This window comes from Neolamprologus brichardi, chromosome 1 (genome assembly GCF_056152115.1).
Source record: "Neolamprologus brichardi isolate AB-2024 chromosome 1, ASM5615211v1, whole genome shotgun sequence".
In the NCBI taxonomy this organism is placed as follows: Eukaryota; Metazoa; Chordata; class Actinopteri; order Cichliformes; family Cichlidae; genus Neolamprologus; species Neolamprologus brichardi.
The window spans coordinates 23972988-23996044 of NC_142104.1; the positions used below are offsets into that span (position 1 = coordinate 23972988).

The 23057-nt window shown below is 43.0% G+C and overlaps 2 protein-coding genes across 3 annotated transcripts; one reads left to right on the plus strand and one right to left on the minus strand.

Annotated features, from left to right (window-relative positions):
* Nucleotides 1-827: 827 nt before the first annotated feature.
* On the plus strand, nucleotides 828-8513 carry mettl21ca (methyltransferase 21C, AARS1 lysine a). The gene is made up of 8 exons (XM_006780337.3): nucleotides 828-1042; nucleotides 1127-1239; nucleotides 1312-1472; nucleotides 2993-3110; nucleotides 3182-3883; nucleotides 5658-5806; nucleotides 6237-6354; nucleotides 6494-8513. The coding sequence occupies exons 2-8, from the start codon at nucleotides 1137-1139 to the stop codon at nucleotides 6877-6879; spliced, it is 1737 nt and encodes a 578-aa protein (XP_006780400.3). The 5' UTR covers nucleotides 828-1042; nucleotides 1127-1136; the 3' UTR covers nucleotides 6880-8513.
* Nucleotides 8514-9986: 1473 nt separating this feature from the next.
* On the minus strand, nucleotides 9987-22805 carry tpp2 (tripeptidyl peptidase 2). 2 transcript variants are annotated; one of them, XM_006780338.3, is made up of 29 exons: nucleotides 22543-22805; nucleotides 21540-21668; nucleotides 21340-21435; nucleotides 20734-20838; nucleotides 20229-20353; nucleotides 19925-20088; nucleotides 19678-19832; nucleotides 19509-19585; nucleotides 19297-19424; nucleotides 18912-19160; nucleotides 18700-18815; nucleotides 18437-18608; nucleotides 18190-18347; nucleotides 18024-18100; nucleotides 17834-17940; nucleotides 16337-16491; nucleotides 16116-16232; nucleotides 15915-16015; nucleotides 15743-15839; nucleotides 15516-15653; nucleotides 15136-15380; nucleotides 14664-14742; nucleotides 13669-13707; nucleotides 13112-13263; nucleotides 12926-13022; nucleotides 12691-12821; nucleotides 11702-11951; nucleotides 11476-11595; nucleotides 9987-11383 (listed from the first exon to the last, which is right to left on the minus strand). In XM_006780338.3, the coding sequence occupies exons 1-29, from the start codon at nucleotides 22705-22707 to the stop codon at nucleotides 11294-11296; spliced, it is 3834 nt and encodes a 1277-aa protein (XP_006780401.2). In that variant the 5' UTR covers nucleotides 22708-22805; the 3' UTR covers nucleotides 9987-11293. The 2 variants fall into 2 exon arrangements, with proteins under 2 accessions (XP_006780401.2, XP_006780402.2); XM_006780339.3 differs by lacking the exon at nucleotides 13669-13707.
* Nucleotides 22806-23057: the final 252 nt, after the last annotated feature.

Sequence of the window (23057 nt, forward strand, 5' to 3'; positions counted from 1 at the left end):
TCAGGGGCTGGATACACGGGGGCTGCATGCCAGGCTGATCCTGTTACCTCCCATCTGTGGTGAAGCAGTTGAGGGCATTGCAGGAAAAGCAGGCACAACATGGACATGTTCCACGTTACACGCGTCGCTTTTTAAAATAGACGAGACCTCATTTTCATCTGCAAAAGCAGGTGATTGCAGGAGACGTAAACAATCAAGAAATAAAAGTGCTGCTTGAGCTTTGACCTCTTGAGGAAACATGGTGATCATCCCTTTAATTACTAATTAAAAGGCGTATACAGAATTATTAAAAGCTTTTTAATGCACGTAATGCTGATGTCCTCCATTCAGGCATGTTTCATGTTGTTATTGCTGGTCTCTCTCTTTTTTCTTCCTCCTTATGCAGGGGTTACAGTTGTTGACTGCCTAACAGCAGGCATTAATTGAAACAACACAAACTTGGGAGCTCTCTGCCAAGATGCCTTCAAGCCAAGCATAAATCCTGTATTGGCCTTGGTTCCCCCCTTGGCCCCATGTGTCTCCACTTTTTTTAGACTACTTACTATCGCAATAAATGATACGTGGACTGATTTGAACTCACGGTGGTGTTCAAGTTAATGTAAAATTGTCTCTTAACTTTAAAAGTTAGAAAAATACCAGCTTCTACAGGTTTAACATGAATTCCTAATACATCTGGGTATGGTGTTACAGACCGTGCAGGTTTTTGCAAAGTTCCAGCTTTGAGAAGTCAAAAAGTACAGGTGAAAACAAACCCCCCACCCCAACCTCAGCCTGCTGATATCATTCTGTCTCTCTCTCTCTCCTTTTAGCTTCCTCTTCGGCTCGTCTTTGTAGCATGTCCGTGTGAGTCTGCTTCTACGTGTGTTCTGCTCCGGGATATTGCTTGTGTTTATTTCTCATGGGTACTGCTCTAAAAATATCACCGTGTCCTTGTGATGATGATGGGTGTGTCCTGGAGGATGCTCTATAACACCTCAGTCCGAGGTCTGTGATGCATTCGGGTTGCTCCTGAGATCTTTCTCAAATTTGAAGCTTGCAAAAGGTATGTGAGGCACAATATTTGGAGGATTGTTTAACGTACAGTCCTACATAGACTCATGTCTCAGTTAACTGTCTAACATTGCAGAGCATTTTATATGGATACTTTGTCCACACCCTCTGTGGAAGAAACCATGTATATGGGAAGTGAAGAAGAAGAAGAAGATGAGGAGACAAATGGAAGTGAAGAGGAGGATAAAGGTAGGATGACCCTTGGTGGGTTATGTGTTTGCTTCAGATCAGATCAGAGTACCTGACATTTAGATCTTTCAGATGATTCGCAAACAGATCAGTCATCTGTTGGGAAGCAGCAGAGACCAGCCTGGGCTCCATGTTTCTTCTACAGAGGTGGGAAAGAGGTGTACAACTATGTCGGCCAAGAGATCATCATTCAAGAGGCTCTGGACTCGTATGCTGGCATGATATGGCCAGCAGTGAGTAGCACTGTTTCCCTGATTTGAAAGCTTGCATGCAATCATTTTCTCTAATATTACCAGCTTGGGATGGGAAGGTCTCAGTCTAGAGATGGAGCAAACTACTAATTCTGTACTCCTTTGACATTTTGATCAAATATTTTTGTGAAGTTTTCAACCACGTTGCATCATCATCATCACTCAGATGGACACAGAAGCTCAGCTAGCTGACTTTGCATCCATGAAATGTGTTTGTGACAACTGTGGAGAAATCTGAAGAGTTGTGGTTCAAATCAAAGGGACTGTCACAAGGATTATCTCTGCAACAAACTTGGTGAACTCATCAGATAACGCAGTCCATTTGATTGGGTCAAAATTTCAGTTATTTTTTTATGTAAGTGCTTCAAATATTGGCAATAAATTTGTATTTTAATCACTTACATTAACTGCTGTGAGAAGTGCTGCACTGAAATTTGCGGTACATACAAAAACGAATGTCATCAGTACTTCTACTCCTCAACGACTGCAGTGAACACTAAAACAAAAAAACAACCTCACCAGTTCTGGGTACCCCTGCCCACATATTTTTGAGGTTCTTGGCAGGCTGGTTGCTGGAACAAGGGGGACACATGCTCTGTTCCCCGTCTTCTTCTTGTTGCTGAAAATAGTTTTTAATGACTCTGGCTGAATGTTTGAGCTTGTTGCAGAAGGAATATGGGACAGAATCATCGAGAAGGAATGATCCTACTCTGTACTTGAACATAAAGTGCTTAAAATTGATATAGGGAGTCAAAAAGGATGCTTAGAAAAGTAATGGATATAGAGTCTTGCAGTTCATCGTCCTGCTGCATAACCGAAATGTGTTTTAAGGCATGAACTGATTGCTGGACATTCTTCTTCAGGGTTTTTCTGGTAGAGAGCAGAATTCATGGTTTTATCCGTTACAGGAAGTTGTCCTGACACTCCAAAGCACAATCACGCTATCACCAGAATGTTTGACTGTTAGCATGATGTTCCTTTTATGAAATTCTGTGTCAGCTTTAAGGCAGATGTAACAGGATTCAAATGTTGCAAAAAGTTAAACTTCGGTTGATAGTGGATTTCTCCTTGGAGCTCTCCCATTGATGCCATCTTTGCCCAGTCTCTTTCTTATTGTCAAATCAAGAACTCTGACCTGGACTGAGGCAAGTGAGGCCTGCAGCTCTCTAAGTGTTGTTCTGGGGGTGGAGGGGTGGGGGATTGACCTCCTGAATGAGTCGTTGATGCACTCTTGGGGTAATTTTGGTAGGCTGGCCACTCCTAGGAAGGTTGAGCACTGCTCCGAGTTTTCTCCATTTGTGGATAATGGCTCTCATTGTGGCTCACTAGAGTCCCAAAGCCTTAGAAACAGCTTTGTAACCTTTCCAGTCTGGTAGATGTCAATGTGTTACTTTTTGAGAGGTTTTAGTCTATTTTGCTTTGTCAAACAGGCTGACATTAACTAAATCGAACAGGGTTTGCTAATTATAAAGAGAAGATTAAATATGTACATATGTCCTCAGGGGTTGGCTCTCTGTCATTACCTGGACACTCATCGAGAACAGATCAATCTCGTGGATAAAGCAGTCCTGGAGATCGGAGCAGGAACCGGCCTTGTGTCTGTCGTAGCAGCACTCCTTGGTACGTAGGCAGAGATGAAGCTGTTTTCAGAGAGCTGTGAGGTTCTACATGTTTTGTTATTTCTCTTTCAGGTGGCTGGGTCACAGCCACAGACCTACCAGAGGTCCTGAACAACCTGAGGGTCAATTTGTGCAGGAATACCAGGGGCCACTGCAGACACACACCCCAGGTAGCAACTTTGTCATGGGGCTATGACCTGGAGCGCACTTACCCATCATCGGTCTACCGCTACGACTACGTGCTAGCAGCTGATGTGGTCTACCATCATGACTTCCTGGATGAGCTCCTGGTCACCATGAAGCATTTCTGCAAACCAGGAACAACTCTAATCTGGGCCAACAAGGTCAGGTTTGAGTCTGACTTGACTTTCACTGAGAACTTTAAAAAGGCCTTTAACACAAGCTTATTGGCCGAGGATGGAGAGATGAAGATCTTCATGGCAACAAGTAGACAAGGAGAGGAATGTTTTAGTGATGTCGTGCTGGAAGATCCGCTGAGACAGAAGGAGGGGAAAGAAAGGAAGGAGGTTGAAGATAAAGATAAAAAGGGGAAAGAAAAGCTTGTGGAGCAAAAATGCAATGAGGATGACTTGAACGATCATGAAAAAATAAGTTATGATGAATTACCAGAAGAAACCAATGTGCTGGAGGATGAAATAGAAAATGAAAAGGAAGACAATACTGAGTGTGAAGAAGAGGAGAACACGGTGGAGGCCCTCGCAGATGAGAAGGCTCAACCAGAGGACACAGATTCAAGTACTGAAGATATAACAGGTGCGCTATTTAAATGGCATACCAGTGTATCACGAGATGTATCAGTGTTACACACAAAATAGTAATCTCCTTGTGTTTAGAGGGTCAGTTCACTCAAATTTTTTTCTCCTTTCACAAGTTTTGAAGATATTAGTTTTTAAATGCTGGAAATCTTGTGGAACCAGGTTTAAGCAGTAAAGCATTCAGGAGACTTATTAGTCTTAGGTATTAGGTAAAGGTGATGCCTCTGTGCCCTGGGTCATTTGCAGCTGGTGGCCCAGGGCATTGGGTTCTCCAGAGTGTTTTGACCTCATCAAACAAGGAGCCCTGCTGAGAAATACTTTACATAAGATATCGGCTGACACTCAATTACAAAGGGACCATTTTTTCACTATAAATTTGTGAAAGTTAAAGGTATAGAGAAAATGATTCGTGAAAGTATTTTTTCCCCTTTCTGTCTAAAATACCTCAGATTTTGCATTATGATCCATGTGTGATCCCAACATTTATATATATGGAATTGCACTGACATGATTTTTAAACATTCATGGTCTTGTCCATATTCCTAAAATTAGGCAAAGGTGATGCCTTTGTGGCCTTTGTAGCTGAAGGCCCAGGACGTCAAACTCTACCAAGTTATGACCAGTGAGATCTTACCAAATAAAGAGCCCTGTACTAAAAATAGAAAAATAAAAAGCTAAATGTACAGATATTGATCCTACATGTTGACCGAGTCTGAAATGGCTCAAATTTTGCATTATAACCCAATATGTGAGCCCCACAATCATTAGACATGATATTCAAACATTCATGGTCTCCAGATCATGACCACCATCAGATCTCTGTTGAGTTTGCTTCCTGCTGTACTTTTAAATTTCTTGAAACCATAAAACATAAAGTCATAAACTTTGTTTTATAACTACAAAACCAGTGAAATTCCTTTTTAACTGAAATTCTGTTTAGTGACAGTTAGCATATATTAGCATGCTAATGCCAAATTAAGATAGCACACTATAAACATGTTTATGACACAATATTTGCAGGAACAGTGTTTAAAAGCATCCTACCATCCTAGCACTAGCATGTAGCTGAAAGTAAAACTGAATAAGCTTTACACCTGATATTGTCTGTTCAAAAAGTACAGTCAGTGTTGCTAGCCTCCAAAATATCGTGCTAGCATGCTATATAGCCACAAAGTCAACATAGCAAAACGTTTACAGGAACTAATATTCAGCATTTTTAATAGTTTAAACTGATAAATACAGTATTAAAATCCTGTATTTATCAGGATTTTAATACTGATAAATACAAAAAAAATGTAGAGCAGCATTTGTTTTTCTTTGCAATTTTACCTTTAAGTAAAACAACAGCTTTAAGGAGACTGGCAGGATTCTTCTCCTGTTAAATCTGAGATGTAAGACACACCGTAAGGCCACAAGGTAGACAAGCCAAAACTATAACCAAATGCCCTGAGGGAAACCACGGGGTTGATGTGGTGCCTGCTGGTTTAGAGTGACTGAACCTAAAAGGAACTGAAGCAGAGACATGTTTTCCTTTGCTGTCAGGTTATCTGACCCTCGTACGCAATGACACCATTATACCCATTAAAATGCTAACATTTGTCTGTTTTAGTGTTCCAAATTATACTGTGAGGAAAAGGCTGACTCATAAGCTTCCCAGTATTTGTCTGACACTCATCTTAGCAATCTTAGAGAATTATGCATAATTTATTTTTGTCCTTACTGTGTCTGATTGAACTGAAGCTCATTTCTGTTTGTCTTGTTTGTTCCCACAGGACAGGAGATTAAGAAAGAGACAGCTCTAAAAGAGAACTGGATCCCCAGCATCGTCTGCAGCATTGCTAAAGATATCTATCATTATGTAGGGGAGGATATCGTTATTTATGAATCCATAGACTCTTTTGGAGCAATGATGTGGCCAGCGGTGAGCATTTATGAAAACTGTCAAAACACTATTGAAAGTGGACCTTTTGTACGCTTTCTTGATTTCTGTCTTATATACATTGTTACGGAAGCCTGTGAGCAAAAAGCTCAGGCTTTAGATTACTGTAATTTCTTACTTTCAGATAGTTTTTTTAGTCTTGGAACAGTATGATGTCACTTAGAAAAGATACCCTAAATATGGTCATGCATGTGGCCAATCAGAAGTGGCTTGGCTTAAAGGAAGGATGGCCTTAAAAGCAGAGCAGCTAAAACAGCTTGTTTCAGACAGTGGATGAACCAAGGCCCAGTAATTTGTAAACTATAAATCATGCAAAGCTATTATAAAAATTAGATAAGTATACGTAGTATGATCGTAAAAGCAGGACCACACTCAGTAATTTGGTCTTGTCTGATCCCCCTCTGTCCTGAAGGCGTTGGCTTTGTGCTCCTTCCTGGAAAACAACAGGCACATGGTGAACCTGAAGGGGAAGGAAGTGCTGGAGCTGGGATCAGGGACAGGACTAGTAACCATTGTGGCCAGTCTGCTGGGTGAGGGTTCTCACACAATCTGACACAAAACACAAAGCATGTATATGCAAACACGCAGAGGCACTGAACATTTTGCAAGTCTTGCAACACCACAATGCCCTTGTATCGCTGTAACGATGATGTATTTCTTCATCATCAGGAGCTTCGGTCACAGCCACAGATTTGCCAGAGATTTTAGGGAATCTCCGGGCTAACGTGATAAGGAACACCAGAAACCGCTGCAGACACACGCCTCAGGTGGTTGCTCTGCCATGGAGCTACGACCTGGAACGCACCCACCCATCATCGGTCTACCACTACGACTACATACTGGCAGCTGATGTGGTCTACCATCACAACTTCCTGGATGAGCTCCTGGTCACCATGAAGCATTTCTGCAAACCGGGAACAACTCTAATCTGGGCCAACAAGGTCAGGTTTGAGTCTGACTTGACTTTTACTGAGAACTTTAAAAAGGCCTTTAACACAAGCTTATTGGCCGAGGATGGAGAGATGAAGATCTTCATGGCAACAAGTAGAGACTGAAAGGCCAAAGAGGTGTGGATAGATTTCCTGAGACACTCCCATGAGATAAGCCATTGAAGTGTACGAATTGCCAGCAATTCAAATGGCTCCATTGAAATGATCCAGTGTTTACTAATGCTGCTATGAGCTTGAACTAAAATTTGTTACCTGCTGTTTTATACATGTTGGTGGGGGATAAAAGAAAAATCTGAGGAGATGAGTGTGAGTTTGGATCTGCTGTGGCAGTGACGTTTGCTAAACAAATGTTCAGATACCAAATCCAAGGCTGCTGAAAATGTGATCAGTTTTGAAAATCATCTGCCTTCTATGGTGCAGTCCCTTTCTAGACACATTAGACACTTTCTTGGGGGTACGTGTTACACTGGTTGACAATAACCATCATATAGGAAAATTTTCTATATCATGCTGATAACACACATCCTGTACACTTTTGTAGAGTTATATTACATCCTCCAACACTCTATACTCATATTTTGTAATTAATACTTAAATAGAGTCAATACACACTTACCTACCACTTTATTACTGGGTTGGACCCACTTTTTTTTTTTCTTCAGAACTGCTTTAATTCTTCATGGGATAGATTTAAACATCTCTCAGAGATTTTGTTCCATGTTAACAACAACTTCTCTTTGATTACTTGAGCTTTGGGACATTGTGGATTATCCCGATAGAAGTTAACATCAGAAGACAGGTGCACTGTGGTCATAAAGAGTCAATACTTAAGTTGTGCTGTTAAAAATATCCTCCACACCATTACACCACCACCACCACTAGCTTAAACCATTGATCCAAAGTAGGATTCATGTTTTCATGTTGTTTACATCTCATTTTGACCCTAAACATCACAGCAGAAATCCAGACGTTTTTACAATCTTCTGTTGTCCAATTTTGGTGAATCCATGTGAGTAGCCTCAGTTTCCTGTTCTTAGCCAACAGGAGTGGTACCCGATGTGGTCTTCTGCTACTGCTTCAAGGTTTGACATGCTGTGTGTTCAGAGATGCTCTTCTACATACCCTGGTTTTAATGGGTGATCGGCTTCCCAACAACCTGACATATTCACTTTCCCCCCCAAAAAATCAGACTTTTTATCCTTGAAGGCCTATAAATAGTCAGTTTACTGCAGATGGTTTTGTTGTTGTTTAGACTTGAACTGTCTTCTAAGATGACTTTTAGCCATCTTTTTCCTCAGATGGTAGTATAAGAGGCAGCTTCTCAGATGTAAAGATTTTCTCTTAAACATACTGTGTTTGGGATAAAACAAATCATCTGAACAGGACTCACTGGGCTGTGGGGAGGGCCATACGTGCCAAAAGAAATTATATTAAACACACCATTAAAGAACTGTGATTAATTAAAATTGGAAGTAGACAAATGTGTCAATAATTAATTAATAGAATGTCATTAAAATAGGAAAAAAAAATATTAAATGGCTTAAATGAAGTGAATTGAAATTGAACTTTTTCCCCCAATTTTAAGTATTTATTTTATTCATGTTTGGCTCTCTCAACCCTCCATAGTAAGTATAAAAAAGCTAAGAAATGTCTTTTTTTGGCATGTCAGCTGTACCGTTTTTAAGTCTCTTTTGCTGTATGTGCAAGTGATGCTCAGTGAACACGTGAATTCTTCCAAATATTTTTATTCAGTGTCATTTTTCTGATTGTGACTTATTCCATGTGACCACAAAATAGTGACAGTAGCTCGGGGTCTTTCCCACGTCATCAAGGAAGAATAGGTATAAAATAATACTAAGAGCATACAACCTTATCTCGTAACATTTGATAAAATATTGGCATTTACTAGATTTTATGACTATAAATATAAACACAACCGTAAGAAGCTTTTCTGAAGTCTTTCTTGACACCAGCGGAGTGAGAGCAACGGATATGAGACGTCTGTTTGGTGCCATGAAGTGGACGGTAAAGTCCTGTGGTGAACGTTAAGGCCTTTTTAAAATTATTTTTAAAGTGAAACCGTCATTGGCAGCGTGTAATTGTTGATAGCAGAGCCCTGAACGCAACATCTGTCTGAAAAACAATCCAAAACTCCAGAAAAAGGAGAAAAGAGAAGATTTAAAAAAGAAAAATGGATTCCAGCAGAGAAACCTGAGACTGCTGCTGAGAAGCTAAAAACAGAAGCATGATTTGTGACCACCGATTCACCCCCAGAAGAGATTTTTCTGCTCCCCTTGAGGACAAGAGGCTCAAAAGCAGCTGCTTTTACATTCGTAGGCATGGACCGTCCACTTGAGAGAGGTCTTAAAACAACATCAGGGAAAGATGAGACCATAAACAGTCACAAAATCCACACCAGAGGGTAGGGGTTCATCTTCACACGTGGGGCGTGACTCCACCACCACCACCTCTCCGATATGGTTTATGCCTTCATACATGCAGCGATGATTAAACAGCTTAAGGTGGAAATCGTTCTTTGGTTAAAGTGATGAAACAGAAATCATACTTTAAGTTTTATGGATTCAAAGAAAAAAAAAAAGGGGGGGGGGAGATCTGTCCGTGTTAGATATGCCCTTAAATACAACCCTTTGAATTTTTGCTGAACAGGTTTCAGAAGCATGTTGTGAGGTTTGTCTATTTTTAGAAGCATTTTTTCCATCTACACCGTTTTCCTATGCTTGCACACGGCAGTGTGGACCATTTACACATCACATCGTCACTACATGAAGAAAAAGCATGCACAAAGCCTCAGAGCCGCACCCATTCCAAGGTAAGGAGGAGAGGAAAATAAAATGTACATTAGCTGCAAACCTCACTCACTTCTCACACATGCACTGAAGGCCTAAACTTTTCAGCAAATGAGCATTGTGTATTATAAACTCTGAGCTCTACTCAGGCACCAACCTCGCCTGGATTATTTTGAGCAGAGAAACATGTGGCACATGGCAAATGTCCAGACCTATTAAGTTCAAAGAAAAAAAACAAAACATCACAACTTGCAGAAGCTGTAATTTAAGGTCTGTGTAAATTAGATAAATTGGACAAAAGCACTGTGTTAGTCCTCAAAAGCAAAAAACAAAACTTATGCTCAGCTCCCCTCTAAATGGCTTTCGTTACAGTCTCGCTGGGAAAAATGTCGATGTACACAAAAACACCCTCACAAATAATATTCACTCACAGACACGCACACATGAAAACAACATCAGAGGATACCGTCGGCGATTAAAAATCATTCAAATAGAAACAAACTGAAAATCCGCTTCCACAAAACTATGCTTCCTTACATCCTAGAAGACATGCATATACTCAAAACACATCGATTAGAATAATATTTTTGTGTTATATACCTATTGCATCTTAATATACTGTAAGTTATGAGTGTATGTACATTATTTTATGACACTGTGTACATGTGCAACGCCGTGACTGCTGCACAGAAACTCGTCTTAACACTGTGTGAAAGTTTCACGATGAAACCAGATCCGAACATCCTACCGCTGCCCGCGACTGCATCGTGACGTTAGTGAGGTCTGTTTTAGGTGGTTGTCGAAGGCGGCGGTGACGGCCCGCACGCAGCGTGCACGCGGCTCGTCGCGCTGCTGATACGAGCTTCGACGCATCTGTCGACACCACCGAAGGTTGATGGGTGAAAGCGGATGAGCGCCTCCTGTGGTCATATCCTCCCCCTACGACCGTTTCATCCCATCAGAAAAAGTTAAGGTACATGAAGAAAGGCACCTCAAAACTGTTGTGTGTTCTGAGACAGACAAGAATAAATGTTAGCTTTAACCCAGGCGGGCTGGACAATCAAAAAGAAAAGGAAAAAGGGAGATTGAGCTCTGTCCGTGACTCCCTTTTAACTCAAGGATCAGGCCCCGTGTGTCTGCACGTGTGCAGCAGCGAGACCTCCGTCTTCTCTCTGTAGTATAACAGCAAGCTTTGAGTACTCAGTTTGTTTTCTTCGCTAATAAACTGGGTCGTGGCCCTTTTGTTTTTGTTTTTTTTACAGTATTTACACCAGACAATGAGGTTTTTCATGTGAAATGAAGTCCAGACAGCTGAGAATGGGGTGGATGTGAACGCCTCCAAAAATCTGTGGATGACAGCAAAATAAAGGACGACGACTGAGCTGCAAGATCAAGCCGACCCTGGAGAGAGTTCAGAGCTCTTAAAAACTCATTTATTGGTTGTTTTTCTTGCTGAACAGCCAAGGCTGCTCGACAACATGTTTAAAGGTAACTTCAGGATGAGCGTGATCCCTCTACTTACGCTCGCTGTCATCATTTATTTTGGTGTTCATCAACAATTACATTTTTTTTTAAAAATCTGAGGAGGCAGCTGGTTGGTTGGATGCATAGACCATGTGACCCTGAGGGACATGATATCGTAGTTGTCATGTGATGGGACCGTGGGTGGCTGTGCTGCCTGAGCGTGCATGCAGGTGTGTGCGCGCCGTTGCCTAGAACAGCGTGTAGTCGGCGGGGTACATGACAGGGAGCCAGTTCTCGCTGAAAGCAGCGCAGTGTGTCCATCCGAGGTGACGCATGAGCTGAGGAACGAGAAACAGAAAAAAAAAGAATAATTAAAAATCACTGCAGTGAAAAAGACGTCATCATGTGCTGGCCATCACTGCTACCGTACCTGGATGGAGTTCTTCATGTTTTCCTTGCTGGGCTTCTCCTCCACCATCTTTGAGGCGTATTTTAAAGCCCGCCCGTACATCTTGTTCACCAGAGCATGTTTATATGAAAACATCAACACCTGAGCAGCCAAGGCAAAGAAACAGAGAAAGAAAACTTTAGCCATGACTCCAAATCTAAAAAAAAACAACAACAAAAAAACCAAACACCAATTTGACTTCTCTTACCTTGGACTCAGTTAGCTCCGCCCACTTCTGCACCTCCCAGAATGTATCCATCAGGGCTTTGGAAATGTTCTGCAGGATGTCATCAGAGCTGCTGGCCGCCTCCTCCGCAGGCTCTTCAGCCACCGTCTGCCCCGTGGCGACAGCCCCGGCGCCATCCTGCGACGCGGGGGGCAGGAGGAGCTGGTCGGCCAGAGCGCAGCCCTTCCTGCACAGAGCGTCGAGCAGGGACGACTTCTGCTTCTCCATGTCGCTGAAACACAAATATTACTAGAGGTCAAGAGCAGCACGGCTACGTTAAGCCTAATTGTGCTTTTGTTTTATTTGTTTTATCCTATTGTAAAGGGTCCTTGGGTGTCTTGAAAGGCGCTTTATAAATAAAATGTATTATTATTATTGCTCTTTTTTTTAAAAACAAAAAACAAATAAAGGAGCCTAAATTCTAAAATGTACTTCATGTACAACTAAAGAAAAGGTGCCTTTTATTTGCTCCACCTCTCTTTAAGTATTTCTCACCCCACCAGAATACACGCAAGTCACAGGTGATGATTTAAACTTTTTCTTTCTTCCAATCTCCCTCTATAAGATGCCAGGGTCACATAAGGTACTCTTAACGAACCTTATTTATATATTAATAAAGATGTGGTTTGATGACCATCAGAGTAGTTTCCAGGTTTTTCCAAAGGTAGCTGCAAAGGTAGAGACAACTGTCACTAAGCTCCGATCCAACTCCAGGCATTGTTCTATAAACAGAACGCCTGGAGTTTGCATAAAAATATAAGCCAGGTCACAAAACAACATCAAGGGTTTTTTTTCTAGTAGGTTTTCAATGGGTTGAAGAGTTGAGCTCTTGTTTGAGCTGCCAAAAACAAACTAAACTAATAAAATGTGTTATGTGTGGGACACCTTCTCAGGGGTTCATGCTTAATCTAAACAGAAATATTTAATAAAACTAGTTTGTGGTGTTAATGCTGCTCCTTGGTGCGACATACCTCTTAATAGAAGCGGCGTCCGGCCGTGGGTCCGTCTTCATGGTGAGGTAAACAGCCAAGGCTGTCTGGTCGATGCGGGAGATGACGAGGTCTGCTGCTGACACCACCTCCTTGAGGCGTTTCACACGCTCCTTAAACGCAAACAATAAAAGAAAAAAATGACTGTGAGTCAACACGGTCGCACAGTTTAAACTCCGTCCCACGCCTCCTGGCACATTCCCCGTTCCCCTTTCACCTTTTCTGAGTCCAGCTGGTGGAGCCTTTGCACATGCAGTGCCAGGTAGTCGGCGTAGTTTTCCATCAGTTCGTCATAAACAGCGCTGGAATCTAACCTGAACGGTAAAAGGTGACACACGGATGAGCGAGAAATGAAGCCAAGTTGAAGCGTTGGCGGACATAAGAGATGAGAAAGTGCACACACTTGGTCATCCACTGAATCTTCAGATCCCTCATAGCTTCTGCAAACTCGTCCTTAACGTCCTTCTCCTTCTCTCCTTCCTTGTCCTTCTCCTTCCCTCCATTCTTTGTTTTGTTGGGAGCAGGAATTAAGTGGTAGAAGACAGGAACGACATCCTGCATAAATGTACACACACACACACACACGCACAAAACAAACAAACAAACAAACAAACCAGCTCAGTCGAAATAAAGTCATTCAACCTTCAGCATAATCCATCATCATGATCCCAAATTCTCATCATGATCCCAAAATCCTCCCGTTTCACTGATTTTTAAATTAAGGAAAAAATACCCAGTTATAAAAGTTTCAATTATAACTAAAAAGATAATTGTATTGACCACCAGAAAACTAACTACTCTGTCGAAATAACAATGCATCAAAGAACAGAAATACTGACATGCTTTGAAATGATAAAGCAGAAGTAACAAATCCTAGCTTAAGGTAAAGAGTAAGCCATTTCCAGATGGTAGGAGAGCAGTGGACGCTCTGTTGTACAGTGTTTCTAGCTCATCCAGTACCTTTTTAAACTTCCCTTGTCGTTTTGCTGAGGCCTGCCCCTGGTGGTCAGAATAACACACAGTAAGGAAGAGACAACACAAGCACACCAGAAAAAAGGATTCTCTCTTTATTTCATCCTCACTGGCAGACTCGGAGAGTCCGCACACCTACCTGTTGCTCACTAAACGTGTGGTCTTAGATTTAAATCTAAACACATCTGATCTACTCATTTCCTTTATTCCTGCAGCAGGGAAAACTGAATGCAATCAGTGCATTATCAGAACTATATAAGTTCTGATAATTATATAAGTAAAAGTGGAAAACACTGATCTGTAAATGGCTGCTAGAGTTCAAACTGAAGTCTTTTGCGCCGCAGCCACCAAGTAAAGCCACGAACACGCAAAAGCTTAAAAAAAAAAAAGGAAAGAAAGAAAGAAAGAAAGAAGAAATTAAGAGTTGATTCACAAAGCGTCTTTAGAGAAGTTAAAGTGAGTGCTTGCAAACTAAGAAAAACCAAGAGAACAGGCTCTGCAAACAAAACAAAGCAATTGTAGAGCAAATTTTGGGGGGATTATTGCAAACAGCCCCCACGCCCAGTGGTAAGTAGCAAATCCCCCTCACATTAATTTAGTTGGGGAAAAATCTTTTTTGTCTTTTCCAACTAAAATTCTTCCAAATTTTCCAAACAATCGGACTCAGCTGTATTCAATGTGTGAGAGAGCTGCATTTACCACATTAGATTGATTCTGGATTGAAACAGAAGTATAAACGAAGCCAAATGAATGAGAAAAAAATATATCAGGCTTCAACTTAAACAGGTTTGTGCGTGGAGGGGAGCAATCGAGCACCGGTGTTTTCTGATCCTCAGGACTGCGAGTCCTGCCGGCTTCACATTAAATGCATCTAAGTGAATGCTTGGCAGGAAATGTGAAATCCAGCACGACTTTGTGTCCTGATGAGCAGGACCACATATTTCTTTGAAGTATCGAAGTTTACAAAGAACAAAGCTACTCACAGCTTTCTTGCCATACTCGCTCTTGGGCACGATGAGAGAGCCTGAAAGGTAGCATCCTGGACTCGTTCCCTTCGGGATCCTGTAAACAAAGTAAAGGAAGAAAGAAAATAAATTCAGAATTATAAATAAAGACTCACATATTTTCAAGGTGAAGTATTTTCACACTGGTTTGTGGTCCTGTTTTGAAGTCTAGAGATGATAATCATCATCATGGTTACAAAAACCTGGTCTGGTCTGACTGTGACACCACATGCTCACTGACGAGTCATTAGCCAACGAGCTTGCAGCTCGATACTACAGAGAGTATCTGTGGTAATTGAAGTGGATGAAATGAAATGTTGCGTTTAAAGAGCAACCAAATCTATTTAGAGACCAAAAATGGTGCTGCGGTGCAAGGCCACAGGAAATAAAGAGTTTTGGAGCATGGATATGCAGACTAAATATGTCTGGCTCCTTGGTGGGTTTGACTCACTTGTCATCTGGCAGGCCTGTGACGTAGAAAGGCTGTGTGGCACCCGGGGACAAGGTGACAGAATTCACCTTCTTCTTGGCCATGAGGGCAGCGCGATGTGTCTCGTAGACATCCAGGCTGAGGGTGGTGGAGAGACGGTGAGAAACCACGAACGGCAGATCCTTAAGTCGCTCCAGCTCACTGGACTGCTCGTGGCGGACCTGCAGCCGGATAGTGTAGTCTCCCTTTTCCAGCTTTAAAGAATACTGTAAAAATAAAACAGATTTCTTTTTTTAAATCCACTTTCCCGTCATCATAAAGCAGGTACAACCTGCAGGTATGAAGGAACTGTTCAGAAATGCGTGTACAGGCATTCCTTGTGGCATCGTCTCCATGTGTACCTGGTGTGGATAGGCGTCACCGGAGCCCAGCAGTCTCTTGTTCTGGTCAAACAGCATCCAGAGCTGACTGTCAAACTCTGACTCGTACAGCAGCTCACACAGCATTGGGCAGCTGGGTGTAACTTCTCCACTCTTGGGCTAAAAACAAGCAGGAGAACATTATACACACGCCAAAACAAAAAAAAAAGCTACGTCTTCCTCTTCATATGCTGTGCAGGTGGTTTTACCTGGTGAAAGCTGTAGGTGAGCACGATCTCATAGAGTTGTCTGTTATCAGGCAGAACATCCCTCATCCCCAACGCTTTTATCTTTGAACTTAAGGGCCTACAAAACAGACAATGGGCTCAATAAAGGAGCTACAACTAAAGTTAGAACCAAATTGTGCACACCTACGCTCACCTCAGAGGCTGAACCCACGACTTGAGGGTGATAGTTGGAGACACTTCCTCGTATCTCAGTGGTGAAGACACTTCGAAACTCGTCACTCCCTCCGAGGCATGCTGCACAGACACAAACGAGAGTCAGAAAAGAGACAGAAGAGAACTGATACGGTCTGAGCAGCGTCTTAATTCCTGCTGTTGCTGTTCTCTTTGTTCTTACTATGTGCAGGGGTGACGGAGACGTGTTGAGTCCGTGGAAGGCGATGGTGTAGTCCACCGTGACGTCACCCAAGCTCGCCCACCAGCGTGCAATGCAGAACTCTACCACTTTACCTGACTGGAGAAGAGATTATAAAGCACAGTGCTTATCCACACCGTTTTGTTTTTCCACATCATAATTTACACGTTGAATCCAAGCCAAAAGAATATAAATATACACACCAGAACAGGGAAAGCCTCAGTTAGTGAGCCTCTCTCCAATAGTGACGAGAACTTGTAGAACTCGTTTGCTCTGTAGGCTTTCTGTTTGACCAGGTGCACCGCATGGAGAACAAACTTTGACGAGACGTCTCCCGAATGAGACGTCAGTGTGACCTCTGCAAGAGAGAGACAAGAACAGAGGTTGAAGAAGAAGAAGAAGAAGAAGAAGAAGAAGAAGAAATAATAATCCACTATATGGTCAAACACGTTGGCTACACACCTCCTAATCATTGAGGTGCTTTCACTCCCTTTGCCACAGGTATATAAAACAATATCAAACAGCCAGCCGTGCAGTCTGCCTCTATAAACATTTGTGAAACAATGAGTCATTCTAAAGAGCTCAATGAATTCGACTGTGGTGCTGTAATAGGATGGGCCCGCTGCACCGAGTCAGAAATTTCTTCCATCCTAGATTTTACAGAATCAGCTAAGAGTGGTACTGCTGCAAAGTAAAAGCATTTAGGAAACGCACCAACTCAGCCATGAAGTGGCAGACCGCTTAAGGTTATAGAGAGCAGTCACCAACAGCTGAGGCTCACAGTGCATAAAAGTCACCAATGCTCTGCTGACTCAGTAACTGAAGCATTACGAGTTCTTTTCACTGGATCTAAGCTATAATTAACAGTTGACTGTGCAATATGTAATTGTGAGGAAATGTCCCGCCTGGCTTGTTGCACAGGTGACATTCTATCACATACCTTGCTGGAATTCACTGAGCTCCTGAGAGCGACTCATTCTATCATAACTGTTTGTAAAAGTAGTCTGCATGGCTTGGTGTTTGATTTTACACACCTGTGATCATGGAAGCGACTGGAACGCCTGAATTCAATGATATGAATAGTTGGGTGAATGGTGTACACTATATTTCCAAACCCAATCTCATTTTTTTAACCTTCACCATCTTTAATATTAGCTTCCATCACTGTGACCGTTTAGATATGATAGAAACGTTCATGAATTTTGATGAAGGTTATGTTGATTCAGAGATTATGTAGTCTTTGGTCCTGTTCCACGCATTTCCATTTGAAAATAGATGTAACGGGTGAGAACTGGATCTGACTATGACTCCTCATCAGCTAACAACTTGGGAATGTGAACTAAAACTTGCAACCAAGCCCAGGAAAGTGTTCCCCGTGGACTACTTCCATGTTGGCTTCATCTTTCACACTCAGAAGTGCTGTGCATATTTTTTATTTTAACATTTCCTCTGCAGAGAGAATGGTACTGGGGCACAAAAAAAAAAAAAGCTGGTACCTGCAAGGCACCACTAAATTGCTGTGCACAAATTTGGAACCAACTATAGGAGTGATCCCGCAAGACCGAACCATGATGCTTCCCCATGGAAATTAGTCCAACTTCTGCTACTCAGGGTTTGGCTAATGTGGGCCAGTTCTCTAAAGGGAGGCAGATCAGGCCCAGTGTTAGCACAGTGTCAGTGGAAAACAGAGAGACACCGACCTGCCCAGGAGGCTCCCTGAGGAACAGTAATGAAGTGGCGTCTGATCTGGCCCGGTCTAAAGTGGACGTCTGTGAAACACACCTCATGACTACGACTGTCTATTACTCTGTAGGAAGAGAGAAGATCCATCAGACAGAGAAACACACAAACCTCTTATGCGGAGGGGGGGGCAAGCATGTACTGACTTACTTGGCAGGGATAACAACTGTGATTGGAACTCTGAATAGTGGCCCACAGGTAGAAGCTGCTGTATCATACCCACACACCTGAAAGACAAAGTCAAAGTGAACATAAGTGCACACAGACACATGAGCTCGATTTTTTTGACTCATTCTCTCCTTCACGTGGTGCCCACCTCTGTGTAGTGGACTCCCTCTCTCAGTCCAACGGGGTCGATGCGGACGTTAATGTGACGACACTGGTTCATGAGCTCGAGGTGGGAGGGGCACTGGACCCACGGGGCAGCGCACGTGAGCGCCAAGTGAAGCTGCAGGTTGATTCGCTCAGAGTTTCCTGTGACGGAAGAAGAATATAGCTACATTTTTTTTTTTTAAAGAACAAAAAAATAAAAAAATAAATAAAAACATGATGTATGAAAGTACCTGTGTTCTCTGGAAAGATGGGCTCAATTCCAACTCCGTGATCAGTGGGTCCAAGAACGTGGGCTGGGTCCCTGAGGTAGATGCCTCTCTGTGTTCCCACACTTACCGAGAAGCCTAGGTGGCTTGTGGGTAAAGAGGCGTGCTGAGTGAGGTAGTCTAACGCCTTTTCCACCTGAGAGGAAGACAAAACGATACATTTGTTTAACATCCATCAGGGAAAGAAATGGCAGAATATCAGGTTGAAAGTCTTACAATCACAGTACCTGGATTATTCCGTGGCCCTGTGCAAACACCTCGATGTCATCAACCTTCAGAGCAGTGTTTTCCAGTGCTCTTCTCACAGCAGGAGCTGAGGGATGGATCCCGTTCTGTTTCAATCCTTTTTCACAAAACAGCAAACACCAGCATCAGCTTTGAATTCACACACATTTCTCTACACACAGCAGGCCGAATTATCACATCTCACTAGACCCACCTGAGAGGACCAGTGCGATTCCGCCACAAGCGTTAGGTGATGACATGGATGTGCCGTTCATCAGCTGGGTACCACGAAGGGTCCAGTTGGGCACGGAGGCAATGGCACCGCCAGGGGCGCTGATGCTGACCCCCAGGGCCCCGTCGGTGCTGGGACCCCTCGATGACCAGGTGTACTGGTTCGGAGGCAGCTTCTCCCTCAGGGAGTATTCTGCCACCATCATGTCTGGCGTCACGTATGCGCCAACTCCTGCAGAATGAACAAAGCAAAAATGAAACCAAGCATGGCTGAACAGATGTTTTGATCCAGAGGTTATCAATCCGTGGTCCAGGACCCACTGCAGGCTAAACAGTTTCGGAAGCACTGGTTTCATCCGAGTGTGTACCTATAACACTGCTGGTGGTTCCTCCTGGGCAGCCGACTGTAGTGAGGCAGGGGCCGTTATTTCCCGCGCTTGACACAAAGATCACATTGTGTTTCTGCACAGCTTCAGTGATCACCTCACAAATCCTCCTGAAGGACAAAAAGACAGCGGCGAATGAGTAACAGTAAGCAACGAGGAGCGACAGAGGCAGCGCCTGCTCTCCATATACTTACCCTGAATTGGGCCAGTGTGTGGCCTCCCCATAACTGTAGTTAACCAGGTCACATTTGTAGTTGATTACTTCAATCATCTTTAAATGAGAGACAAATAAAGAATAAAATGGTGCAAACATATACAGATATTTTCTTTAAATCTATATTCTCAGGACTTTGAGGAGTATACCGCGCGGATGAGCCCTGTGCCTGTTTCCATGGTGCTGAGGCGGGTGTCTCCAATCTTCAGAGCCAGGATTTGGGCACCCGGGGCCACACCATTACGTTCGGGCTCCTCTGGGAAGTAGCCTGCTGCGATGCTTGCCACATGTGTCCCATGAGCCCCTTTAGGAGCAGCATTAGATCATGTGTGAATACCAACACGTTTAAACCGACTATTAGGCATATTAGGAATCTAATGCGCTGGGATGGCTCACCTCCGCTGGTGACTATGCAGAGCGTGTTGCCGTCATCATAAATATTAACAGAATAGTTTAGCATCTCGACAGTTCCTAACGTGGCGTACTCATGTGACTCTCTGTATGAGCTCAGCACCGTGCACTGGGACAGCTCTCCGCACTCTGAAGTGTCAACTACAGCCCTAAAGGGAACAAATCACAAATAGATTACTGGTAAACAAGGGAAGGTTGTGAAAAGAAAGGGTTAAAAAACAAAACAAAACAACAACAACAAAAAACTGTAAGGATACAGAAGGGGAAAGAAAATTAAAGGTGGCCGTACTTCCATGTGACGCCATCGTGCCAAAGCACACAGTCATATACAGGCCCAGGATCACTGTACTTCTTTTCTAGCGATGCCAGGAGCTCTGACTGACACTGCAACTCTTCTTTCTGCAACTTCTCAATCTGTGGAGAGAGCGAAAGATGAGAGATACAGTCGAGGCATCCCATGCTAATAAAGGGTGCCTAACTACACTCGGAAAAGGCAAGAAATGAAGCCCAATACGTTAGATCCTCTCCTCCCTCCTTATTCCTCTTGGTGATAGCAGCTATTCTTGCTGCTCCATTTTCTTTGTCACTTCCGATTTTGATCTTTCAAAATTGTTTATCACCATTCTTGTTCAATAATCAGCCCACAATCCCACTTCTTTAAATGTATTATTTGTGCCATTCTCACTTTCAAGTTCTCTCCTCCAGGTCGCTCTATGAATTTATAAATGTACATATTTTCTAACATAAACGTTGCCTTTTTCTCTCTTAAATGAACTCAAAGGAGCAGGTCTGACCTGTGAGGGGTTTGGATGAACGAGGTCAAACTCTTCCGTCTTGCGGCAAACCTCAGCGAGTGCTGCTCTGTGTGGCGGGTCCCACATCTTCTCCTTTCGCTCTTTCTAGTAGTCAAAAACCACAAAAAATAAAACAATAACTCTCCAACATAACACACAGTCTAACATACAACTCAGGAAATAATCTGAGCTGAAGAGCTGTCAACAGGGACACTCCAATTATGTTTTTCCCTCATTCATTCACCAAGTGGGTGTATTATATGGAAAAAAAGCAATAAACTCTGTACAAACTTTCCAAGTATGGATAATCAATTCAGAATAAAGGTCAGAAATCCTATCAGTTCACTGATTTCAGATGGATTTTCTATGAGAGGGAAAAGGACAATTCAGCAAGTTTTTTGTGTTATCGCCAAAGCTGACTGAAGTGTTGAAACATCAGGAAAAAAAGGCCTGTCTGTGACTCAGGTGGCCAGAAGCTCCAATGCCAGGAGTCTTTTGAGCAGTTGCTATCATGTCCAAGCTTAATTGTCCACGTGTCAGGAGTACTGGGCTTTGTGCTCAACACTGTGTCAGACAAAATGAAGTAATAATGTCACCTCTTCCTACCTGTACTCTTTCTTTCAGAGCCTTGGGGAAGAACTCGTAGCCATTTTTAACTCCAATGCGATACTTCCCTGATGGATTGACCCAAGCAGGAAGGATCTGGACGATGTAAAAAAAAATATGCAGTGTGAAACAGATGTAAGAGAGCGCCTATAAAGGAATGTTTTTAATGTTTGTGTACATTGAGGTGTTTATATACTGACCTTGAGCGTTCTGCCAGAGAGGCCAGTGATTGTTCCATCTTTAGGCTCCACCACAGTGGTCATGTTCACGTCACCACTGCCTGTCGTATCAATGATGTCAACAATCTTTGGCTTCCCCTCAGTTGTGACCTAAGAGAACAAAAAAAATTGTAAGAAATCAGCAATCCACTAGAATACAGACAGAAAAAGGTGCAAATCATAACTGGTATCTTACACTGAATGGGGAGGGGGATATGGACAGCAAACTAAATGAATCGTCATCCATAAATCAGTTAAGTAACTCAGCCTGTAAAATGATACCTGAAAAAGCTCAACGTGCTTTTTAACATGAGGATTTGTTTACTACCAGAGAAGCAGTCAGTTTCAGTCTCAGCCCCTCAAGCATGACTGAAGCAAGAGAACAGAAAATAAGCTCAATGTATTATGAAAGCTACCCAGCTAGACTTACACATGTGCACTGGCAGGTTTAGACTAACATGTAGTGTTTAACACTGTGTTGGTCGGCTTATTTTCTTACGTTGTGACTTGGCAGTTTGGATAAAGTTTCACAGTTTACGGATCACTTATCAAAACGCCAAATACGCTTAATTTACTCTGCCTTGCTACTATTAAGCTAGCTACAACATCCAGTCAGCATGTAAGTCTAATAGTGTAAATACTGGAATAAAGAGGGGTAAAAAAAAACACGAAAAGAATTCAGCGGCTAGCTTCCAGGCTGTCATGCTAGCACACATTTTAACTTACTGGCTAACTGTACGCCAGATTAGCACGGAAATACACTCTGACAGCAGGGGTAAACACACACTACTAGCTGCTTCGCCTTAATTTAGTTGTCATTGTGGCGTTAAAGTTAACTACTGGTGTATCCACATATGCTAAGTATCTAGCTAGATAGCTAGCCGCTGCCGTTGTATACCAATGAAGTGAATGAGTCGGCCCTTTAGCTTCGCTAGCTTCCGCCAACTAGGTCGTAGCTTTACACGAGGCAGCCGGTCAGATCTACCTGCATGCCGGGGGCCCCGGGATCCACGCCGGTGTCGAGGATGGCGATGAGCACCCCTCGGCCGTCATACTCGGGGAACCGGGTGAGGTAAGAGGCAGCGCCGGTTTCTTTTTTGGGGAGCAGCCCGTGGAAGGGGAATGGCTCTTCGGTAGAATGAGCAGCCATGATCGGAAGAGCGACAATGAAAACAAAGCAGCGAAATGGGGAAGAGAGCAACAGTACGCGTGTGGGACTGACGGGGAGGAGAGCTGGTTAAAGGGGCAGTGCTTCCAGTAACCCCCAGGCCTTTATCAGCCTGTTAACTTATCTGCTTTAGTCTGGACTGGGTTTTTACTGTCACGTGAACTGTCTGCTGGCTGGAAACCAAGATGTGTAATTGAGCAGTGTATGACTGCATGAAAGCCAAGAGGTTTCACATCCTTGATAACATCCCCCTGCACACACAAACACTCACACACACAGAGGGGGCTGACTGATAAAACTCAGAGGTGTATCAGCATCTGCAGTGTGTGCAG